General features: G+C 49.2%; 1 protein-coding gene across 1 annotated transcript in view; it reads left to right on the top strand.

Moving 5' to 3' along the window:
* The window catches only part of TMEM132E (transmembrane protein 132E), a 105905-nt gene that overhangs the window by 61138 nt on the left and 21626 nt on the right, over window positions 1–23141 (top strand). The window contains exons 2-3 of the mRNA XM_063146464.1: window positions 13347–14253; window positions 14961–15101. Coding sequence (XP_063002534.1) covers window positions 13347–14253; window positions 14961–15101 — 1048 coding nt within the window. The remainder of the gene's footprint in view (window positions 1–13346; window positions 14254–14960; window positions 15102–23141) is intronic.

Here is a 23141-nt window from a genome sequence, read left to right on the forward strand (position 1 = left end):
CAGGACACGGTGCACCCCCAGCTTCCTGCCCCTGATAACTGGAGATATAATGAAAAGAGAGCGGAGAACCAGTGGGCACAAGACATAAAATGCAGAACTCAGTAAGAGGCTGTTGTTGGACTACAACCCCCATCAACCCAATGGTGAGGGATCCTCTCGAGTTGCAACCCCCCCAACTTCTGGAGAGTCATATATTCCCCATTCTTGGGGGCTGTGGAGGCAGGCCGCCAGCTCCCACCCCCCAAAACGGCGCACCGTAAAAGTTGCCGACTTGCTGCGGCTTTTTCCTTGGCTGAGCGGTCGCCACCTTCTTTCCGCTGCCTGTCGGGGGTGACCTCGTTTCGGGTAGAAGCTGGGGGCATTCCTGGAGGCGGATTGAGGCTCAGGGTAGGTCGCGGCGTGTTTTTCAGATGGATAGCACAGGCTCCCTCCCGCTGAGATTTGCTGTGCTCAACCCGCAGCTGCGATGTTGCGGGGTTTTGAAAGAACGAGTAGCCAAAGTGACATCGTAAAGACACACACACACCGAATTAACGGAATCGGTGTTGCTCACAATGCATCGTGTTTCGGGGGGAAAGGGACAGGTGATGTAACAAGCGGGGACTGGATGCGCAGACCTCGGCTGTAGGCTTTTGAACTCCCCTGGAATCCCTCCTGAGCTGGGAGAGCACCCTTCAGGAGCGAGGCGGAGGATTCCAAAACCGTTCTGTGTCGAGCCCTTTTTAATTGGATTTGAGCTGCAATTTAACGAGATGCGTTATCTGCGCCTCTTAATCTTCTGTTACCCACCGTTTGCTTTCAAGTCAGGGCAGGCTGTAGCCTCAAATTAATGGATAAATGAATATGCAAATGAATGTCGCCCGCCCCCGTCCCGCCGCCGCCGATTTCCTCCCCTCCTGCTGCTGCTGCCTGTTTGTGAAACGTGGTCATGTTTAACGCTGATTGCCTACCTTGCTGCATGATCCCTGATTGGCTGTACTGCGTAGCCTGCAGTGAGTACCCTCTTTTAACAAACAGTGAGCCAACATGGCTGCCAAGGGGGTTGAGTTACAAAACGTGCTAAAATGCCTAGGGGGGAAAAAGAAGAAGAATCTGGCATGGAAGAAAACATCAGGGTAGGCTATACGTGAGCTTCCCAGAGGACGTGTTCATTGTCTATCCTGGAGCGTGTTCAGAGGAGGGCAACCAGGATGATCAGGGGTCTGGAAACAAAGCCCTATGAAGAGAAACTGAAAGAACTGGGCAGGTTTAGCCTGGAGAAGAGAAGATTGAGGGGAGACATGAGAGCACTCTTCAAATACTTGAAAGGTTGTCACACAGAGGAGGGCCAGGATCTCTTCTCGATCCTCCCAGAGTGCAGGACATGGAATAATGGGCTGAAGTTACAGGAAGCCAGATTCTAGCTGGACATCAGGAAAAACGTCCTGACTGTTAGAGCAGTACGACAATGGAATCAGTTACCTAGGGAGGTGGTGGGCTCTCCCACACTAGAGGCCTTCAAGAGGCAGCTGGACAACCATCTGTCAGGTGTGCTTTAAGGTGGATTCCTGCATTGAGCAGAGGGTTGGACTCGATGGCCTTGTAGGCCTCTTCTAACTCTGCTGTTCTATGATTGTATGATGTTCTAGATGTTTGGTGCCCGTGTGAACAGAGTGGTGGACTACACGGACCCTGGGTCTGACCCAGCGTTACGGCCCTTCTGATGTTCTTATGTTAGATACTGGTTGCCATAGGAGCTACTCCAAACCTGTATTTATTTATTACACGGGCCGTTCTACCCTTCTTAAAAAGAGCTTGGTGCGCCGACCAAGACCCACCTTCCCCCTTCAACTGAATGGGACGTGCATCCAGGCGGATCGCACCCTGCATTGGTTGTTCGTCTGTGCGTGTTTACATGTTGACGTGCAGGCGTGGTTTGGCTTTCCTGCCTCCGACACCCAAACATCTTGCGACACACACACACACACACACACACACCACTGGGGATCGGCAAAGCTGTCTGCCAGAAGTGCGAGATGTGGGGGTTTGGCAGGCAAGTGGACGCGAGGCCGCCTCCCGGCGATGGCGAGACCTCGCCGTCTGCCGGAGCGCAGCGTCTGATTTCTCTTCGCTTTGCCTGGGTCACGGCGGTTTCCCACACGTTGCCATTAGGCCCTGACCGTAATGGGCTTATCGCTCAACCTTAAACACTCCGTCGCTGAGGCTCCATCCATCCATGCAAATGCAAGGGTCTGGAGGGATGGTGGGGGGAGCTCTCCGCCGGTTACTTCTCCTCCCCCCAAATTGGCTTTTAGGCTCTGCTTGGCTGGTTCTCAGCCAGTACGGTGGAGGGTGGAGGAGACACGCGGCGGCTAAAGGCTGTGCATTATGTTCCAGTAACAGCTGCATGATCAGTGGCTCTCTCTCTCTCTCTCTCTCTCTCTCTGTCGTCTTCCACAACCCTGTGGCGGAAGTCCCTGCGTGTTACTTACGAACCATTGAGGGAATTCCATTGATTTGGCTAATCGAACGGTAGGCTGAGCAAAACTGGGAGCTTCTGTCTCTCTCTCTCTCTCTCTCTCTCTCTCTCTCTCTCTCTCTCTCTCTCTCTTTCTCTCTCTCTCTCTGTGCTGCAAGTAGATGGCAGATAGCAACGGGCTCTTTTTAATCTCCCGGCACAAGAGGAAGCGACGTCCCTGAGCCACGGCATGTAATGCAGATGAATAATTCACACCACTGATACGATGCACTGCCCCCAGCGAGTGGCCACGAGAAAACAGATCTGGTTAGATGAGCAGGCCAGTAATGGGACCAGAAATCGTGCCGTCCTCATAATTGTCAACACCACCACCACCGTCATCTTCTCACATTTATGCCCCCTTACCTGGCTTTGCCGCTGTCTCCGCACGGACGGCGCACGGACGGCGGCAGCGCGAGGTAAGGCCCCCTTACCTTTTTTCCGGAGCTCCAGATCAAGGCGAAGGATCCGCCTTCATCTTGATCCACTCCGTGACGCTCCACTGCCCCCCGATCCTCTTCACCTCTGCCTTAAGGGCAGGCGAAGCACCCCGATCCGCTACTGCTTCTCCGACCCGAAGAGAAGCGGAGCACAGCCCTACTGAAAACAAAAAACAAAGTGGAAAATCAGCTAGCTGGCTGGACTTGCTGCAAACCGAGTCTGGCCACATGGCGGACGTTGGGTCGGGGGAGCCGACAAAAACGTGTTGAGTTCCAACCCTCAACCGGATTCCTCCGACATTCCTACATGGGGCAGCCCTGGATCAGAGCACATGTCGTGCATGCTAAAGGTTCCAGGTGCAATCATTGATGGTACAGCTGGGGAATGTCTTTCTGGGCTAGGAAGACCACAGCTCTGGTTCATGAACAGGCTGGTCCATTTATTCCAGGGGTGCCCTCTGGATACTTTGGACTACATAATCAGCCTGGCCAATGGTCAGGGATTCTGGGAATTGTAGTTTGAAACATCTCCAGCAGAAAACTCTCTTTTCTTTTCTTTCTTTCTCCGTGTCGTGGCTGGGGCCATTTATCACGCTTATAAATTTCAAACGGTTTATTGAAAATTCTTGGCCCCTCACCGCGAAATACACAGGTAGCGTCTAGGGCGGCTTTCTTCTGAAGCTTTTAATTGAATTACTAGCTGGCTCCCGGGAATAGTGTAGCACTCTCTTGCTTCGGGATAGTTTAATAGGTTTGATTGAAGACCGGCGGCATTTCTTTCCCTCTGTCTGACGGATGTTGAACCCACTTGCAGCAAGGCGCGCGTGTTTGTGGGGACGGGAGTCGAACTCTGAGCCAGGATGGGTGCGAATCTTCGTCGGCTCACTGCCCAAGGCTGTGGTGGTGAGACAGACATCCACCCTCTTCCTGCAGAAGGACACAGTCGGGGCTGTGCATACTTTGAGCAGAAAAGTATGGTAATTTGCAGCGGGCGGTGGCCTTGAGCTTCGTCCAGGTTAGGACTGCATTGCTGCTGCTGTTCACCGTTTCGGCGATCGTTCTAGCATCGGTCTTTGTGAAGCTGAGATCCTCCTCGGAAGGAGACAGAATTGAGGAGGCGGCAGCAGCAAAGGAAGAAGGAGACCCCCGAGTCCAAGAGCACGGGCGCGTGCTGCTGCGGCAGATGGAGGAGAGGAAGTCCAGGATGCTGAAGGCGGAGCGGAACCAGGCAGAGAAGGGCTTCCGAAAGACCAAGTGGGGCCGGTCGAAGCCAAGGCAGAGGTGAGGTGTGAGGAAATCGGGGCTGTGGAGGAGGAGGAGGAGGAGGAAAAGGTAAAGAAGAGAGAAGACAAGGAAGAAGGGAAGCAAAGAGGAGCAGGAAGAAGAGGAGGAGGAGGAAGAAGAGGAGGAGGAGGAAGAAGAGGAAGAGGAAGAAGAGGAAGGGGAGGAGGAGGAAGGGGAGGAGGAGGAAGAGGAAGAGGAGGAGGAGGAGGAAGAAGAAGAAGAAGAGGAGGAGGAAGAAGAGGAAGAGGAGGAGAAGAGGAGGAGGAGGAGGCAGAAGAGGCGGAGGAGGAGGAGGAGGAGGAGGAAGAGGAGGAGGAGGAAGAAGAGGAAGAAGGAGAAGAGGAGGAGGAGGAAGGAGAAGAGGAAGAGGAGGAAGAGGAAGAGGAGGAGGAAGAAGAGGAAGGGGAGGAGGAGAAGAGGAGGAGGGAGAAGAAGAGGAGGAGGAGGAGGAGGAAGAAGAGGAAGAAGAAGAAGAGGAGGAAGAAGAGGAGGAGGAAGAAGAAGAGGAGGAGGAAGAAGAGGAAGAGGAGGCGAAGAGGAGGAGGAGGCAGAAGAGACGGAGGAGGAGGAGGAAGAGGAAGAGGAGGAGGAGGAGGAGGAAGAAGAGGAAGAAGGAGAAGAGGAGGAGGAGGAAGAAGAGGAGGAGAGAGAAGAAGAGGAGGAGGAGGAGGAGGGAGAAGAAGAGGAAGAAGAGGAAGAAGAAGAAGAAGAGGAGGAAGAAGGGGAGGAGAGAGAAGAAGAGGAGGAGGAGGAAGAAGAGGAGGAGGAGGAGGAGGGAGAAGAAGAGGAGGAGGAGGAGGAGGAGGAGGAGGGAGAGCAAGGTATTGACAGGCAACTTCAAGGCCCCTGCTGCTCTTCCTTCTGATGGATCTTCATCTTTAAAATGGGCTTGGACTGGGCAGCCCTTCAAAGAGAGGGCAGTCCTCTGTCAAGTAGGCCACATGGCCACCCTATTGGGAACTGCTGCCAAATGAAGGCTGGAAACCCAGTTTCTTGTGTAGCTGGTTGTGGACTGGCATCTTTAATAGAACTGAGAAACAGAACAGGGCGGGAGAGGAATTCCACGCTCCTGGTTTGATTTGCCCCAGTGTGGTGCAGAATTTGGGATCCTGGTTGTGCTTTTATATGGTATTTTATATCATGTTTTTATACTGTTGTTTTATACTTAGAATGGTTTTACTTTTTTGTGAGCCGCCCAGAGAGCTTTGGCTATTGGGCGGTATAGAAATGCAATAAATAAATAAATAAATAAATAAAAATAAATAAAAACGGCCGACATTCTGCACTAAGTTGATCCAAATTGCGAACACAAAAAAGTCCACGTATGATTTTATATTCTCCCAGTTTCGGTTCTACTAGTTACAGGTGAAAAGGCGCTGGAACCCTGTAGTCTCTCCCTCAAATGCTGGTGTGTGTGTGTGTGTGTGTGTGGGGAAGAATCTTAAGTCAGTAAAACCTCTCAGTTTTGAGAATTTGCCAAGCGCAACCTACAAGGCGCCAGAGCCATGAGGCTAGGGACATGTTTTATTCAATACCTAGAATGAAAGCACCTGCTACAGGGGAACTGTGGCCTCATCTCCCCCCACTCCAAATCTTTTTCACTTCAAATTGGTCCTGGGGATACTAATTTGATCTGAGTAGGGCCTTGGAGGGTGGGGTGTTTAAGGGAGGGGTCACCACTCAGAGCTCAGGTACAGTCACTGGCATCTCCAGTTAAGGACCTGAGATTGGGGGAGAGCTCCCTCTCTCTCCTTTAGACCTGCTGAAAGACGAATTCTTCTTCTTTCCTCTTCCCTCCCGATTCCTTTTTCCTTGCGTGTCGTGTCTTAGATTGCAAGCCTGCAGCCAGGGACTGCCTTCTTTTCCTGATTAATTGTAAGCTGCTCTGCGAACCTTTTTAGTGCGGAGACAGATTTAAAAAAGCAACGTTTAAAAAATGAGTCAGCAAATCATAATTTAAATAACAGCTCTGCTATCATGTCAGAAGTGGGATTTTGCAGCTGTTGCAACCTAGTTTCTGGTGCTTCCATAGAATGACAGGGCACAGCCCTGCCCTCAAGGGATGTTGTTGTCAATGCCACCCTGCGCATTGGAGCGCATCTTCGGCAGCCCTTTGTCACCATGGAATCGCACACTGTCCTTGTAACAGGTCTCTTGCTTTTCTACTCCGTGCACCCCAGCCACGCTTGCGTTCTCAGAGGCAAGAAAACATTTGCTGGAAAGCTGGAAGGCTTTCAGTCAACGGTGGTCACATTTCCTGGAATAACATCCAAAGAGTGGAGGCCAGAATGAGATCAAGTGGTAGAAGAAGAGACCGGCTTTGCTGACTCTCATGCAGTGGTTCGATTTGTACGGATTTAGTGAAACCAGTTCTGGCTGCATTTCACAGATTTCCAGGGGCCTTTCCCCGCCATCGTCTGCTCATTGGCACAATTGGATTTCCCCCCATTCCCTAAATTTGTACAAATTCGCATTTGGGTGAACTTGCAATTGCGCAGCTCAGTTGTTGCGAAAATGTGCAAATCCGCAGTTGTGAAAATGTGCAAATCCCGCCCCAAATGTGAAAATCCTCTGCAAAATGCACATTTTCATTCATTCAGCTATGGGGGAAACATGCATTTCTGGGTGGAGGTTTTTTATTATTTTATTTTACATATTTTCCACGTCTTTGGAATGCATATATCTTGTGAAAAGCCAGTCCACTGTGAAATTCATAGAAATCTGAACAACAGGGGTCTAGAAACAAAGCCCTATGAAGAGAGACTGAAAGAACTGGGCATGTTTAGCCTGGAGAAGAGAAGATTGAGGGGAGACATGATAGCACTCTTCAAATTCTTAAAAGGTTGTCACACAGAGGAGGGCCAGGATCTCTTCTCGATCCTCCCAGAGTGCAGGACACGGAATAACGGGCTGAAGTTACAGGAAGTCAGATTCCGGCTGGACATCAGGAAAAACTTCCTGACTGTTAGAGCAGTACGACAATTGAACCAGTTACCTAGGGAGGTTGTGGGCTCTCCCACCCTAGAGGCATTCAAGAGGCAGCTGGACAACCATCTGTCAGGGATGCTTTAGGGTGGATTCCTGCCTTGAGCAGGGGGTTGGACTCAATGGCCTTGTAGGCCCCTTCCAACTCTGCTATTCTATGATTCTATGATTGTCATGTTTTAAAATGATAAATTTAGAGATAATGTTTGTCCATATTTATTTCTTTATCTCTTGCATCGAGGTCCAAGACTCTCAACACAACAACACTGACTAATTTTAAGTCCCCTTGATTTGAATGGGTGTCAGGTTATACGTGCCGCTCTTTCTAAAACGATTGCATTCGGGCACCAGGGAGCGAGAAATGAATCCAGAAATGAATAAAATGTCCACATGGCACTTGCAAAAATTAAAAAAGACAGGCGGTTCGCCTTGAAGCATGGGTGGGCGCGAAAGAGTGATGTGGCTGAGCCTGTGATTGATTCGCGCACTTCACCATTAGTCATGTTGAGAGGGAAGGCAGAAGCGCTGTGATTCTGGAGTGTTTGTGTGCAAATTCTGCCTGAAGGAGAGACGGGTGGTGAGAAATAGGCATGGCCAAGAGAAGAGGGAGTGGCCATTGAGGGAACCCCGGCAAGACTGATCCCACCTCATAAGGACCAGATCCTCCCCAACCCTCCATACACACCACGATGTACTCACGTCTGCATTTCTACACGTTCGAAAAGGACACTTTTTTTTTCTCCATATGCACATTTCAAATGTACACATCCTGTCGAATGCATTTCTTGGGCTCCCAAGAATCACATTACAACTACAGAAACGTGTGGACCAAATTTCTTCCGAATCTGCGTTCACACCGGAAGGTGAGAACTGGTTATATCATGATCAAAACCAGACTGAAATGAATTTCTCGTACATTCCTACTTCGCTGAAGATGTGTATGGAGTTGCACTGAAAATGTATTCGTTCCTTAAATTAAATTTGCATGTGAGTGAAGCAACAGTTTCTTCAAATGCAAAAGCATCTTTTATTTTTAGTTGATGAATGGATACATAGTGGCAGGATATTGAGCAGGAAATGTGCACAATTCTATCCTCAAGAGTTGGTGAATGTGCAGAACGTCCAGTCTTTGTACACATTATGCTTTAAACTCTCTCCTTCTCCTCCTTGATAAAAGAAATTCCTCTTCTCTTTCTCCTTCTTGCTAGAAGTTCTTCTTCTTCTTCTTCTTCTTCTTCTTCTTCTTCTTCTTCTTCTTCTTCTTCTTCTTCTTCTTCTTCTTCTCCTTCTTCTCCTTCTTCTCCTTCTCCTCCTCCTCCTCCTCCTCCTCCTCCTCCTCCTTGATAAAAGAAATTCCCCTTCTCTTTCTCCTTCTTGCTAAAAGGTCTTCCTCCTCCTCTTCCTCCTCCTCCTCCTCCTCTTCTTCTCCTCCTCCTCCTCCTTGATAAAAGAAATTCCCCTTCTCTTTCTCCTTCTTGCTAAAAGGTCTTCCTCCTCCTCTTCCTCCTCCTCCTCCTCCTCTTCTTCTCCTCCTCCTCCTCCTTGATAAAAGAAATTCCCCTTCTCTTTCTCCTTCTTGCTAAAAGGTCTTCCTCCTCCTCCTCCTCCTCCATCTTCATCATATCGAACCTTTCCCCCCCTCTTGTGAGGAACCCAAGGTGGTCTACATAATCCCCCTCCTCTCCATTTTTACCCTGATAATACCAACCTGTGAGGTAGGTTGGGCTGAGAGTCTGTGACTGGCCCAGAGTTACCCAGTGTGCTTCCACGACCAAGTAGGGACTCAAACCTGGGTCTCATAAGTCCCAGTCCGACAGTCTAACCACTACACCACACTGGCTCTCAGGTTTAGTCCAAAACATCTGTATGGGATTAAGTTGGCTTCTCGTGGGCCACACTGCTTCTCTTACGGCTTTTGTGGACCATGGTAGCAGGCTAGGAATTGAACCTTCGCATGGACAGGAAGTACATCTCTGAGTATACTTCCTGTCTGGAGATACACAATGACCTACGACTCAAAAACGCCCCCTATTGCCCAACTACGCCTGTTGCACCACAACCCCAATATTCCTCTCCTTCTCTCCATCTTTTCTAGGAACCACCATCCGCTCTCTGCTGAGGGCTTGGATGCATGGAGTTGAAATGCCTGTATGATCTGTGAGCTGAGTGGTTCATGTGCAGAATAACTGGACATTCTGCAAATTCGCCAAGTCTTCTGAAAACCTGATCTGTCCGTATATAATGCCAATTAAACATGGCGTCCTCTCAAACAAATTAGGCTGAGAAAACAATTATCAACTCTGCCTCATGCATAAAACACGCTAATCTTTTCCTCCTTTGTGTAAAAGCTGGTTTCAGGAGATAGCACACACTGGCCATCTAGAAGTTAGGTGCACAGCTGGGAGGTCACGAAGTAATCCCGATTAAAAGGTCAGGGAGGTGGCAGATCAAAGATCAGCTTCTGTCGTGTTTCTCAGACAAATGACTTGGCCTGCTAGGTAATCCACAAAGCTTTTATTAAGCAGCAAACATCTCTTCTACCTGAAGAGAGTCTAATCTCTTGGAAACGTCCCCCTGGGCAAAACTATGCAAACTAAGCGAGACAATTGTCCGACCAAGGAGAACAGGAAGCCCCTTCCCAAACACCCGTAACTCCAGAGTGCCTGGTGTGGAGGCAGGTTCTGGTGCAATCCTAGTCGGACCGACTTTCTCACACCTTCCTTCCACTCCATGCATTTGAGCTTCCGGTGGACCCTAGCATCAGCTAGCTTGTTGGGCACTCTCCTCCGGAAGAAGGCTCACTTCCCACTGAGTGTGTAGGATTTGGCCTTGAGGAGATAGGCTCTGGAAAGGGCTGACTCCTAGCTGGGGAATCTCCCGTGATGGCTTCCTCCCCCACTGGTACAGGCTGGCTGGTGTCTGGCGCCTCCTCCTCTAGGTCTGAATCGGATTCTGATTGATTACCTGAAACACCTTCTCCCAAAACAGGGGCAGTAGGGTTAGAAATGACAGCTTCCTGCATGTGGGGTGTGAAAGAATGTGGTTGACAGCACCCGAGCCAGCAGTGAAGGCAGGGCTGGGTTGGGGTGAGGTTTCGGAAGCCAGTTAACTCAGCAGGCAGAAGTTGATGTGCCACGATGCATGGCAGATTCGCAAGGAGCAGGCCGCTATGCATCAGCTTCGGACCAGTGCTGCGAAGAGTGACGGTGGATAATTCACACCTTCAATTTTCACACTTCTAGCAGGGTGTCGGAAGGGGAAGCTCAGCACGGGATGAGAGGATGTGGTGCTAAAAAACATGGCGAGTTTTGACGGGAACGGTGGAATAAGGATCGGGTCATCTGGAGTCTCCTAGGAGGTTAGCCAGACTCCGTTTAGAAATGAGCGCTTGAATTTGCTCCCTGCAAAGGCAAGCAGAATATTGTGAATTTTTCTCTGGCTGACTTTTAATCCAAACCAAGGGAGGGTTTATTTTTTTCCTCCTAAACCCCCTTCCTCTCACCCTGACTGCCCCCTACCTTTCTGCTTATGTAGAACGTACCAAATCCACAATACCGGAACCCCTACAGAAAGCAAAATACAGATCACTGTCAATGTTCATCCTTTCTCGAGGTGTGCGATCGAAGTTCACACATCAAAACGTGTGTACAAAAAAGGTGTAGAGTACAGAAAAGTGTCTACAGACCGAGGGTCCATCTAGTCCAGCACTCTGTTCACACAGGGGCCAAGCAGGTGTTGACCAGGAACCCACAAGCAAGACACAACAGCATTGGTGTACATCATTATTATTATTATTATTATTATTATTATTATTATTATTATTATTATTACTATATTTATTTGTATCCCACCTTTTGCCCAATACTGGGCCTCAAGGCGGCCTTACAACATTTAAAACATATACATTGTAAAGCCTAGGAAAAGAAATGTACAAAAATTAAAATACAATATTAAAACATGAAAGGTTTAAAACACACGACAATTTCACAAGTCCTTAACATAGATGGAGGGCCAGGTTATTCTCCGAAGGCCTGCTGGAACAAACAAGTTTTTACCTGCTTCCTAAAGCCCATCAAGGAGGGAGCCAACCTAGCTTCCAGGCCCGGGAAGAGAGTTCCAAAGCACTGGAGCAGTCACCGAGAAGGCCCTGTCCCGTGTTCCCACCAAGCGTGCCTGTGAAGATGGTGGGACTGAAAGAAGGGCTTCTCCAGAAAATCTCAAAGCACGGGAGAATACGGTCTTTCAGATAACCTGGACCCGAGCCATAGACGCTTACTGCCACTGCTACTGGAGGTAGCACAGAGCCATCAGGGCTAGTAGCCATCGATCGCCTTCTCCTCCTGAAATTTATCCAACCCCTTTTTAACTCCCATCAACCTGACTGTGCAGTAGAGATCAGAGTTTGTGTCCAACAAATTCCGAACCCCCACATTAACAGAAAAAGCGTCGTGTCCTTCCTTTCGTTTCTTGTATTATTATTTTTATCAGCTTCCTCTGGTTTCTCTGCCTCTGCCCCCCCAAAATACTTGGGTGGGGGGGGGCGATACCTTCCGGTGGGCTCCCTTTTCAAACGCTGCAAAGTTGCAGTGCTCCAGGTCTCTTCAGCCACGAGTGACATTTGCCCTCCGTTCCCCTTCGACGTGACAGACGGGTGTTTGTGAGCTATAAATACGCGGCTGTTATAACCGAGAGCGTCTGATGAAGGGGTGCAATCTGCATGCAATTAAGGGGGTTAATGAAGGTGATTGCTTATTAATAACTCTAGCTCTTCCTCGGAGGTTGGGAGGGTGGCTGGGACAACCCGGGCCCACCCACGCACACCTGCTGCCGGGAGCCAAGCAGCATACATTTCGGTTTGTTGAGCGCTCTGTAGAAATTGTTCCGACCCCACGGGTAACCTGTCCCCATCCTCATTCAAACCCGGTCAGCTGCTGATCAGGATGTGGCAGACTGCAACAGATACGGTGCTGGGGGAAGGGGAAAGAGGACGGATGCCGGCAATGCTTCCGTTGTCAGGGTGGCGAATAGTCTTTGGAATCCAGTGTCCGTGTGCCCTACTTTGGCAGGGACGAATCCTCTCTTTCCAGGTTTGTGGATTCGACCACATTTTCCCTGAATACAGATATATATATATATATATATATATATATATATATATATATATATATATGTTTATTAGGCAACCTGGGTAGGTTTTAGCCACAATTACAGTGAAAGAAGAGAGGGGGGAGGGGAAAGACCATCCAATTATACAGTCAATACAGTATTTCCAATAAAAAGATGGCGCCCACTTGCCACACAAAGTATTATGCATAAGTTTAAAATTATAGTTAAACATTCAGAAGGGGGAGCAAAGATGTTTGGAGGCACAAGGTTATTAAGCAGAGCTGTTGGCCTCTAGATCTCTTCTGATCTGGGCTGCTTTTACTGCAAACCTAGCTATGCTTGTCATAACAGGCCTTAGAGTATTTGACAGCAGGTGTGTGATTTTATCGGCATCCTTTAGGTTTGCTACCACATTTTTACTAGAACCTTCAAATCCCCCCAGCTGGAACTAGGGATGTACAGCTTTTCTAAAATCCCTTCCATCCGCATTTCATGGTGTCTTTCGTCCCATTGTCCGCTCCTTGATGGAATCGTTCCCCACCCCCGCGAATTTCCCGAAAGCATGCATTTTGGGTGTGTGTGTGTGGATTTGCACATTTGCACAATTTGCATTATAGAAATTACAGAAAATCCCCGCTGAAACCCAGGCCACGCTCTTCTTGGGTGAAGAAACGGTCAAACGGGTTTGCTCACAAACGCTCTTGCATACAAATACAGGCACAGCGTTGAGTGGCGAAAAGGGTTTCGTTGAGTCGAAAACAAAAAGACACAGGCAGGAATGGGAGGCAACGCACCTGCTCCCAGCAAGAGAGGTGGGAAGGAAGGGGAGGAGCAAAGGGAAGAAACCACAGGAAACCACGCTGTAGGCTATAGAGATCCTGAGGCTAGCTGCGGTCAAAATTCCCATGAACTAGCTAACTGCAACACTGCCCCCTGCCAGTAATTTGCAGACGAGGTTGCAATATTCCCAGCATCTTCCAACTCGTGAGATTCTGTTATTCGAACTGCATCCCCCCCGCCATCTTGTTTTCCAGCTCAGTCCAAGCCTTCCCCGACGAGTTCAGAACCACCTGAGACCGCCCAACCAGCTGCAGCGGCCGTCCTTCCAGTGAGTTACCGCCTTTCCAACACCCGCCTGGCCTTCTTCCTGAGAGAGACGTGGCCGGCGCCAGGCGGGAATGGCAGCGCCGGCCTGACCCGCTCGGAGCCCTTCGTCGTCTTCCAGACCAAGGAGCTGCCGGTCCTCAACATCTCCCTGGGGCCTTTCGGCACCAGCCAGACCCTGGCCAAGGAACTCCTGCAGCCCTCCAGCACGCTGGAGATCCCCGAACGCCTGACGGTCAACTGGAAAGTCCGGGCCTTCATCGTCCGCACGCGGGTGCCGTCCAGCCAGCCCACGGCCCAGGTGTTCTTCTACGTAGCGGGTCGCGACTGGGACGACTTTGACGTCAGCGAGCGGCTGCCCTGCGTCCGGCTCCACGCCTTCCGGGAGGCCCGCGAGCTCCGGGCTTCCTGCCGCCTGCAAGGCAGCCTAGCCAGCTGCCTGGCACAAGCCGAGTTGCCTCAGGCCTGGTTTGGACCCTCTGCTGTCCCCCTGGGGCGCCGGAAAGCACTGGAGGGGATCGAGCCGCCCGGAGACTTCCAGCTGGTGGAACTCTATTACACGCTTCACGCCCCCGACGGGATGGGGGACTGCGGGAACGAGCAGGCGGGGCGGCGGGGGGGCGGCGGGGCACGGACCGAGGGCCCGACGCAGCACCCGCTCCTCCGGATCGGGAGCCTCCGGCTGGTCCAGCCACTGCCGACCCAGCCGTTGCAGGAGCAGCGTCTGGACGACAACGTCTTCATCCGTCTCCCGGAGAGGCCCCTGAAGCCGGGCGAAGTGCTCAGCGTCATCCTGTACCTGCTGAGCAACTCGACGGTGGAGCACTTCACCCTCAGGTAAAGCTCTGCCTCCGAGGCAGCCAGCCGGGAGAAGAACTCCATGGCGCTGTTCACACAACACACTAACCCACACTCCGTGGTTGAATGTGGGTTGTTGGTTGACCTGTGGGTTAGCCGCGGCTTCTCGGGGGGGGGGGCGTTTGGGAAACAGAAGCCACACTGCACAGTTAATAAACTGCCTTGCAGAAAATTGTACTGGCTTCAGACAATGCTTGAACCCGGACAAATAACCCACGGTTCAGCAACAACCCACATTCAACCCCTGAGTGCATTCTTAAACTGTGGAATTCACCACCACCAGATGGTTCCAGGAAAGGGGGTGGAGTCAGAGAAGGGGTGTAGCCCTCTGGGGAATCCCAGAGGCCTCGCTTGGGACCCAGGAGGGTTGGCAGTTGGTGGAGGCTGACGATTCAGTCCTCGCTCAAGTCTTAAGAAACCAAACCCTGATGCGTAGGGGCGCATTGGGGGGCCATGACAGAAAAGGCCCTGTCTGTCGTGTAGCCGCCCACTGTGAGAAGTCTCCAGTAGCAAAGCGAAAAAGACTTTGCCACTGCCGTTTCAGTATATTCAACGGAGCCGAGGAAGGTTACCTGAAATGCCCAAGGATGTTCGCGGAGCAGTTTTTCGGGTGGGTGAGGGGTGTTGAATTGCAGGGTCCTTGAGAAATGGGCGTTGCTCTCCTTCCTTCTCTTGCTGCTTGGCAGGGTAAAAGCCAAGAAAGGGGTGAACTTGCTCACGACGCGATCCAGGCATACCCAGTGGCTCGTGAATTCGGAATTTCAGACCGGCAGCAAACACTCCACATCAACCGTCGATGTGGCATGGATCGGCGGGGCACTGCCCAGGTAGGGTTCCCACCTGACTTTTGAGATTTTGGGCCCACATGCTTTTTGTCCCTGGGATAGTTTGTGTTCATTTGCTTGTTTTTGCACAATGAGGTCCAGGAACTTGTCTTTTTCTTTAAATTCGTGCGCTTCTGAATTCGGGGGGGGGGGGGAAGAGACGACTAAACGAGAAGCATGATAAATATTTTGAAATGCTTGCCTTATTATTATTATTATTATTATTATTATTATTATTATTAATTACATTTATATACCGCCCCATAGCCGAAGCTCTCTGGGCGGTTCACAAAACTTGAAAACAATGAACATTAAAAATAGATATACAAAATTTAAAAACAACCTAAAGGATAAAACAACCCAAAAAACATTTTTCCCCTTCCTAATTTGTATACCGCTTTCCACAAATGTATCAAAGTGGCAAACGTAAAACACAATGCCATTATAACAACCCTAAATACAACAACTAAAACGATGCAACGCAAATCAACCAGACCCTCTAGTGTATGCGACAAACCAAAGCTGTCTGGGCCACGTTTCAGGATAACCCTCTGTGAAGAGATCCATGCAGCTATTTACAATAGAAGACGAGAGCCTTTCACATAATGCTGAACGAATTTACGGAATTTGCTGCTACACATGATGTTAGCCATGATGGCGAGATGGACCCTCCAGTTTCAGAAGGTGTCTATATTTGAGTACCAGGTGCTCAAGACAAATCACAGGGGACTTGCCAGATGCAGCTGTGGAAAACAAGATGTTGGGAGTATTTATTTATTTATTTATTTATTACATTTCTATACCGCCCAATAGCTGGAGCTCTCTGGGCGGTTCACAAACATTAAAAACATTCGAAGTATAAAACAACAGTATAAAACCATAATATAAAATACAACATAAAAGCTCAACCAGATCAAAACAGCAGCAATGCAAAATTACACATTTAAAACACCAAGTTAAAATTTATTTATAGACTGTTAAAATGCTGGGAGAATAAAAAGGTCTTCACCTGGCGTCTAAAAGCATATAATGTAGGTGCCGAGCGAACCTCCTTAGGGTGTGCCACAGCAGAGAAGGCCCTGCTCCTGGTAGCCACCTGCCTCACTTCCTTTGGCAGGGGCTCGCGGAGAAGGAGTAGACCAAGAGTATTGACCTCCAGGTCCATGAGAAAGTCCAGCCGCCGCAAAGTCCCAATCCATTCTTCCGGGTTTTCCAGGTGGCCACACCCCCTCCTCTGGCCACCTGGAAAACGTAAGGCAAGAATAACTTTAAGCTAAAATATGCTGGTATTTTTTGGACCTCTCCCAGGTCAGGTTGTATAAAAATTCACAAAGCATCCCTTGGTTACTCTATTCTTATGGGAGATCATAGAATCATAGAATAGCAGAGTTGGAAGGGGCCTACAATGCCATCGAGTCCAACCCCCTGCTCAAGGCAGGAATCCACCCTAAAGCATCCCCAACAGATGCTTGTCCAGCTGCCTCTTGAAGGCCTCTAGGGTGGGAGAGCCCACCACCTCCCTAGGTCACTGGTTCCATTGTCGTACTGCTCTAACAGTCAGGAAGTTTTTCCTGATGTCTAGCCGGAATCTGGCTTCCTTTAACTTGAGCCCGTTATTCCATGTCCTGCACTCTGGGAGGATCGAGAAGAGATCCTGGCCCTCCTCTGTGTGACAACCTTTCAAGTCCTTAAAGAGTGCTCTCATGTCTCCCCCCTCAATCTTCTCTCCTCCAGGCTAAACATGCCCAGTTCTTTCAGTCTCTCTTCATAGGGCTTTGTTTCCAGACCCCTGATCCTCCTGGTTTCCCTCCTTTGAACACGCTCCAGCTTGTCTGCGTCCTTCTTGAATTGTGGAGCCCAGAATTGGATGCAATTCTGGGCAGGCAGATAAAGTCAAGATAGTTTTCATCACTGCATCTATTTATCACCTCCAATTAACTGACGAGCCTTTCCCACAAGGACAAAACAAGCGCAGAGTATTCAAAAGTTGTAAAACTGCTTTTTAAAACAACAACAACCACCCTGTGACCACACAGAGAAGACAACGTCAATCAATCGCCGTCATCTCTTATTGTATCGTGGTTGTGACGGTGAAGCCGTGCAATCCATTCCGCTGAGCGAGACTACCATGACACGGGATGTTCGCAGATATTCCAACAGCTGCAGGGTCAAAGCTGCCTGAATATTTGCCGTCCAGCTTCGGGGAAAGACGGAAAAGTGGTTTTAAAACCGCCTGCAAGTCTGAGGGGGAAGAAGAGCGCCCTGCAGGCTGCGGGACCTCTGTTCCCTGCACCTAGAGGAATCCTGACTGTTATCTCCGAATGGAGGTAGGAAATAACGGCAGGGATTCTTCTATTGGCTTGGGAAAAAGTGGCATCTCGTTTCAGTGCTGTCTGAATGACTTTCCGTGGCTCACAACACTCCCATGGAGATGACACGTGTAGCACAAAGGCCGGGACTCAGCCTGCATGGACTGGAGCCTATACTCTTTGCAGGACTGGCTGCACCAGGCTGAGGTCCAGGAAGCGGCCCCGGGAGTAAAGTGGGGTGGTGGCGTTGAGCCTACCAGACAGTTCTTTGGCTGCAGGCTTCTCATCGATTATTTAATATGCTCCTAAAATCACGAGGTGCTGTACAAAGTATATAGGGAAGGTTAAGAAGCCTGCCGGCAGGCTTACAGCCAGAGAAGGAACAGAAAGGGAAGGGAAGGGAACGTGCCAGACAGAATGTCCAGAGATCAAAGACTTTGCTAACTGGGAAGGCATTTACCAGCCTTGCATAATAGCAGAGCTGGGCAGAACCAAGTCTCCCTGGCATGGAGGGTCCAATAATAATAGCGACAGCCCTGTCCTTTGTTCCAGAAGAAGATTCCCTCTGGGGTGCTGGTTCACCTTTTCATTTCATTACATTACATTTCCGTACACCGGAGGCTGGTGGCTCTGTTGTCAGCGAAGCTTTGAATCCGCGACGGGTTTTGATCCGGACGAAACAGAACTCTAAGCTCCCATTGACATTGGAGCCACCAGCCTCCATGGTTTCTATACTGCCCAGTCGCCAAAGATCTATAGGGGGTTTACAAAGGTTTACTTGGCTTAGCAATACTACAAACGAGAAGGATCTTGGAATTGTTGTAGATCACAGGCTGAATAGGAGCCAACAGTGCGATATGGCTGCAAGAAAGGCAAATGCTATTTTGGGCTGCATTCATAGAAGTATAGCTTCCAAATCACGTGAGGTACTGGTTCCTCTCTATTCGGCCCTGGTTAGGCCTCATCTTGAGTATTGTGTCCAGTTCTGGGCTCCACAATTCAAGAAGGACGCAGACAAGCTGGAGCGTGTTCAGAGGAGGGCAACCAGGATGATCAGGGGTCTGGAAACAAAGCCCTATGAAGAGAGACTGAAAGAACTGGGCATGTTGAGCCTGGAGAAGGGAAGGCTGAAGGGAGACATGGTGACACTCTTCAAATACTTAAAAGGTTGTCGTACAGAGGAGGGCCAGGATCTCTTCTCGATCATCCCAGAGTGCAGGACACGGAATAACGGGCTCAAGTGACAGGAAGCCAGATTCCAGATGGACATCAGGAAAAACGTCCTGACTGTTAGAGCAGTACGACAATGGAACCAGTGACCTAGGGAGGTTGTGGGCTCTCCCACACTTGAGGCCTTCAAGAGGCAGCCGGACAGGCCCCTTCCAACTCTACTATTCTATGATTCTAGTTGGTATATCTGTCTAAGCTGATAAAGCTGCTCTGTGCCATTGAGTCCACTGGGCCTTGAGTGACAGTTCTGGATCCAAGAGCACCCCCAAATGACAAACCGGATCATTCCAGAACAGGTTGAACCTCCGTTACCCGGGCAACTGAACCACCCGCTTAGCAAGTACCTCCATCTTGTCTGGATTGAGTCTCCGTTTAGTGGCCCTCATCCTGTCCGTTCCTGATTTGGGACAGCCAGTGTCTCACCTGGATTTGATGAGAAGGAGAGGCAGAGCTGGGTGTCGCCCTCATGTTGATGACACCTCAGCCCACACCTCCAGATAACCTCCCCCAGCAGTTCCATGTAGGTGTTGACCAGCATGGGGGATAGAATACAGCCCCACGGAGCCCCATAGCTTAGCTGCCAAGGCACAGGGCAATAATCCCTGAGTGTCACCTTCTGGCATCGGCCATCCAAGTAGGAGCAGAACCACCGCAACGCAGTTCCTACTGACAAGCCAGAAGGATACCAGTAGATTGGGACTTCCTGCCCCCTCCCACTCTCTCTTCATTGTACACCACCACACACACACTTTGACTGGGAGGAAGGTTTTGGCCGTGGGTCCAGCCCCTGGGCTCAATTTGAGCTCATGCAAGGCGTGGTGCTTGCTCTGAGATTTGGAGAAGGGGAAAAAGAACCCGACCCGAGCAGCGCTTTAAAAAATAATAAAGCCGTCTGGAACAGCAACGTGAAACCAAAGGCACGGATCAAAGGCCCGGCTTCCCTGCCCGAGGAGGCTTCCTGGAGAGCGACTGATAAAGCCTTTGTAGTGGGCTTGTTTTAAACCGAGTTCCTCAAGGAGGGAAGAGCCCAGATGCTCAGCCGCGATTTCTCAGACTCCTGAGATAAATTGGAAAGAAAGACGGGGAAGCAGGCGGGGGAGGAAACGGACCGACGCTGGCGGCGTGAGCGTGCTCCGAAAACACCCGGCCCGGAATCGCAATCCAGTTCTTCAAACGCCGGGCTTGAGATGAAGGCGGTCCAGTTTGGGGGAGGAACGCAGGGGTCGGGGATGAGACAAAGATAATTGTGCTCTGCTGAGCTGGCCGCCTCTGCGTTTTATTTAATCCACTTTTCTAGAGTAAAGGAGAGGGTTTGTTTATTTGCTTTTAACTCAAAATGGACATTCTGGTCAAGAGACACCTTTTCAATTCAATCCCCAGAGCCATGTGGACTAGGAACTTGCCCTTTAATTAAATGCCACGGGGAAGCGACTCCCCGACCTCCCCATTGCTGCATGGAGTGAACATCTCTGCCTCTCAAGTACGTGCTTGGGTGGCAACGGGAGCCTCCAGGTCTCATTGGTTCTGCGTTCAAATCCTTAACAAGCTTCCAAATACATTTTCAGATTCTACTTGTAGGGAGCAGTGGCGACAGGGTTTCTCAGGGGGGCACTTTGAAGGGCTGGAAAGAGGGGAGCAGGCACCACGACCCACCTTCCCATCGTGCCCAGGGTGGTGAGGGGCAACCGACTCCAAACACCGACTCCAAAGAGAGACTGAAAGAACTGGGCATGTTTAGCCTGGAGAAGAGAAGATTGAAGGGAGACATGAGAGCACTCTTCAAATCCTTAAAAGGTTGTCACACAGAGGAGGGCCAGGATCTCTTCTCGATCCTCCCAGAGTGCAGGAGACGGAATAACGGGCTCAAGTTACAGGAAGCCAGATTCCGGCTGGACATCAGGAAAAACTTCCTGACTGTTAGAGCAGTACGACAATGGAACCAGTTACCTAGGGAGGTTGTGGGCCACACTAGAGGCCTTCAGGAGGCAGCTGGACAACCCTCTGTCAGGGATGCTTTAGGGTGGATTCCTGCATTGAGCAGGGGGTTGGACTCGATGGCCTTGTAGGCCCCTTCCAATTCTATGATTCTATGATACGATCTGCCCATCTCCGCAACGTTACTCGCCTGGGAGACTTGTGGTTTGGAGAAATGCCAGTCTGGCATAAATGCCTCCATTCATTATATATATACAGTAGCAGGATGAATGGAGCCAGCCACGAACCACGTTGCAGATTAAGTGCAGCCTTGAAAGGTTAGAGGCGGGCAATGAATTTCAAGTGATTGCAATCACCTTTTAAAAAACAACAACCAACCACCATCCCGTTCAAATATTACGGCCGGTGAAAAGAAGAATGGCTTTGGAAAGCTGCTACCTATCCCCCCCCCCAATGTGCACACCCCTTGGGGATTTGGACATCAAAGGGCTTTCATTTGTTTTGGCATTTCGACTCCGTGCACCCAGAGAGCGGATGATGGTTACTAGGAAGACTGGAGCAGAGTGGAGGAACGTGGGGGCTATGGTGCAACTGGAGCAATTGGGCAATAGGGGGCGCCATTGTGCATCTCCAGAGAGGTATTCTTCCTGTATTCAGAGGTATACTTCCTGTTTATGCGGAAGTTCAATTCCTAGCTCACTCGAAACCATAAGAGAAGAGGTAGTGTGGCACAAGGAAAGCCAACCTGATCCCATACCGATGTTTTGAATTAAATGTGAGAGACAGTGTGGTGTAGTGGTCAGAATGTTGGAAGGGGATTTGGGAGACCTGGGTTCGAGTCCCCACTCAGCCATGAAGCTCACGGGTGACTTTGGGCCAGCCATCGACTCTCAGTTTAGCCTACCTCACAGGGTTGTGGTGAAGATAGAATGGGGAGAAGGATGACCATGTAATCTGCTTTGGGTTCCTTGCAAAAGGAAAAAAAGGTGGGGTAAAAATGTAAATGCAAAAGATAAAAAATGTAATAATATATAAATAAATAGCCACCTAGGGTATTTTGTAGATAGGCAGGGTATAAATATTATTATTATTATTATTATTATTATTATTATTATTATTATTATTATTATTATTAGTTTGCTGCAAAAATAATTCACCAACAACTGACCATCGAATTCAGCCTCATCAAACAGCCCTACACATACTCACCTGAAACAATCATGTAAAATGCAGATCATAAAATATACTGGGACAGATTAATTCATACGGACAAGACAGTACCTTGCAACTGACCAGACATAACGGTTATAGACAAAAAAGGAAAACACACCTAACGTCATTGACATAGCAATACCTAGTAACAAAAATGTAGAAAAGGAAGAGGAAAAGAGAGAGAAAAAATATACACCACTGGCCATGGAAGTTAAAGAACTATGGCAACAGGAAAAGGTCGCAATTATTCCGTTAGTCACATCAGGCACCAGCATCACATCAAAAAACTATACAGAAAATCTTCAGAAACTGGGCCCACCAAAATACATCCACACCAGCATCCAGAAAGCAGTCACACTTAAAACATGTGTGGGGCTGCCTTTGAAAACGGTCCGGAAACTTCAACTGGTACAAAACAGAGCAGCCCGCCTACTAACAGGGACTGGCCAATGAGACCACATCACGGCAGTCCTTTTCCAGCTTCATTGGCTGCCAGTCCAGGTCTGGGCCCGATTCAAAGTGCTGGTATTATCATTTAAAGCCCTAAACGGCTTGGGGCCAGGCTATCTGAAGGAACGCCTCCTCCCATATGTACCTGCCCAGAACCTAAGGTCATCCTCAGGGCTCCTTCTCCATGAGCCCCTGCCAAAGGAAGTGAGGCAGGTGGCTACCAGGAGCAGGGCCTTCTCTGCTGTGGCACCCCAGCTGTGGAATGAGCTCCCTAGACAAGTTCACCTGGCACCTACATTATATTCTTTTAGATGCCAGGTGAAGACCTTTTTTTATTTTCTCAGTATTTTAACAGTCTATAAATTAATTTTAACTTGGTGTTTTAAATTCGTAATTTTGCATTGCTGCTGTTTTTATCCGGTTGAGCTTTTATATTGCATTTTGTATTATGGTTTGATACTGTTGTTTTATACTTGAATTGTCTTAATTTTGTAAACTGCCCAGAGAGCTTCGGCTATTGGGCGGTATAGAAATGCAGTAAATAAATAATTAAACAAACAAACAAACATGTTCAATAGTCAGGAAATTCCTGAATCAGCAAAAGACAGCATGACTTGGCAAACCTTGTCATGTCCGTCTAGAAAAACTGCCAATAATAATAATAATAATAATAATAATAATAATAATAATAATAATAATAATATCATCATTCCAAGCCAGGGCTTATAGGAGTTGTATTTATTTATTTATTTATTTATTTATTTATTTATTACATTTCTATACCGCCCAACAGCCGAAGCGCTCTGGGCAGTTCACAAACATTAAAATCATCGTAAGACAACCAACAGGTTAAAAGCACAAATACACAATACAATATAAAAAGCACAACCAGAATAAAAACCCGTCC

The sequence above is a fragment of the Elgaria multicarinata genome, chromosome 22, assembly GCF_023053635.1.
Source record: "Elgaria multicarinata webbii isolate HBS135686 ecotype San Diego chromosome 22, rElgMul1.1.pri, whole genome shotgun sequence".
Classification (NCBI taxonomy): domain Eukaryota; kingdom Metazoa; phylum Chordata; class Lepidosauria; order Squamata; family Anguidae; genus Elgaria; species Elgaria multicarinata.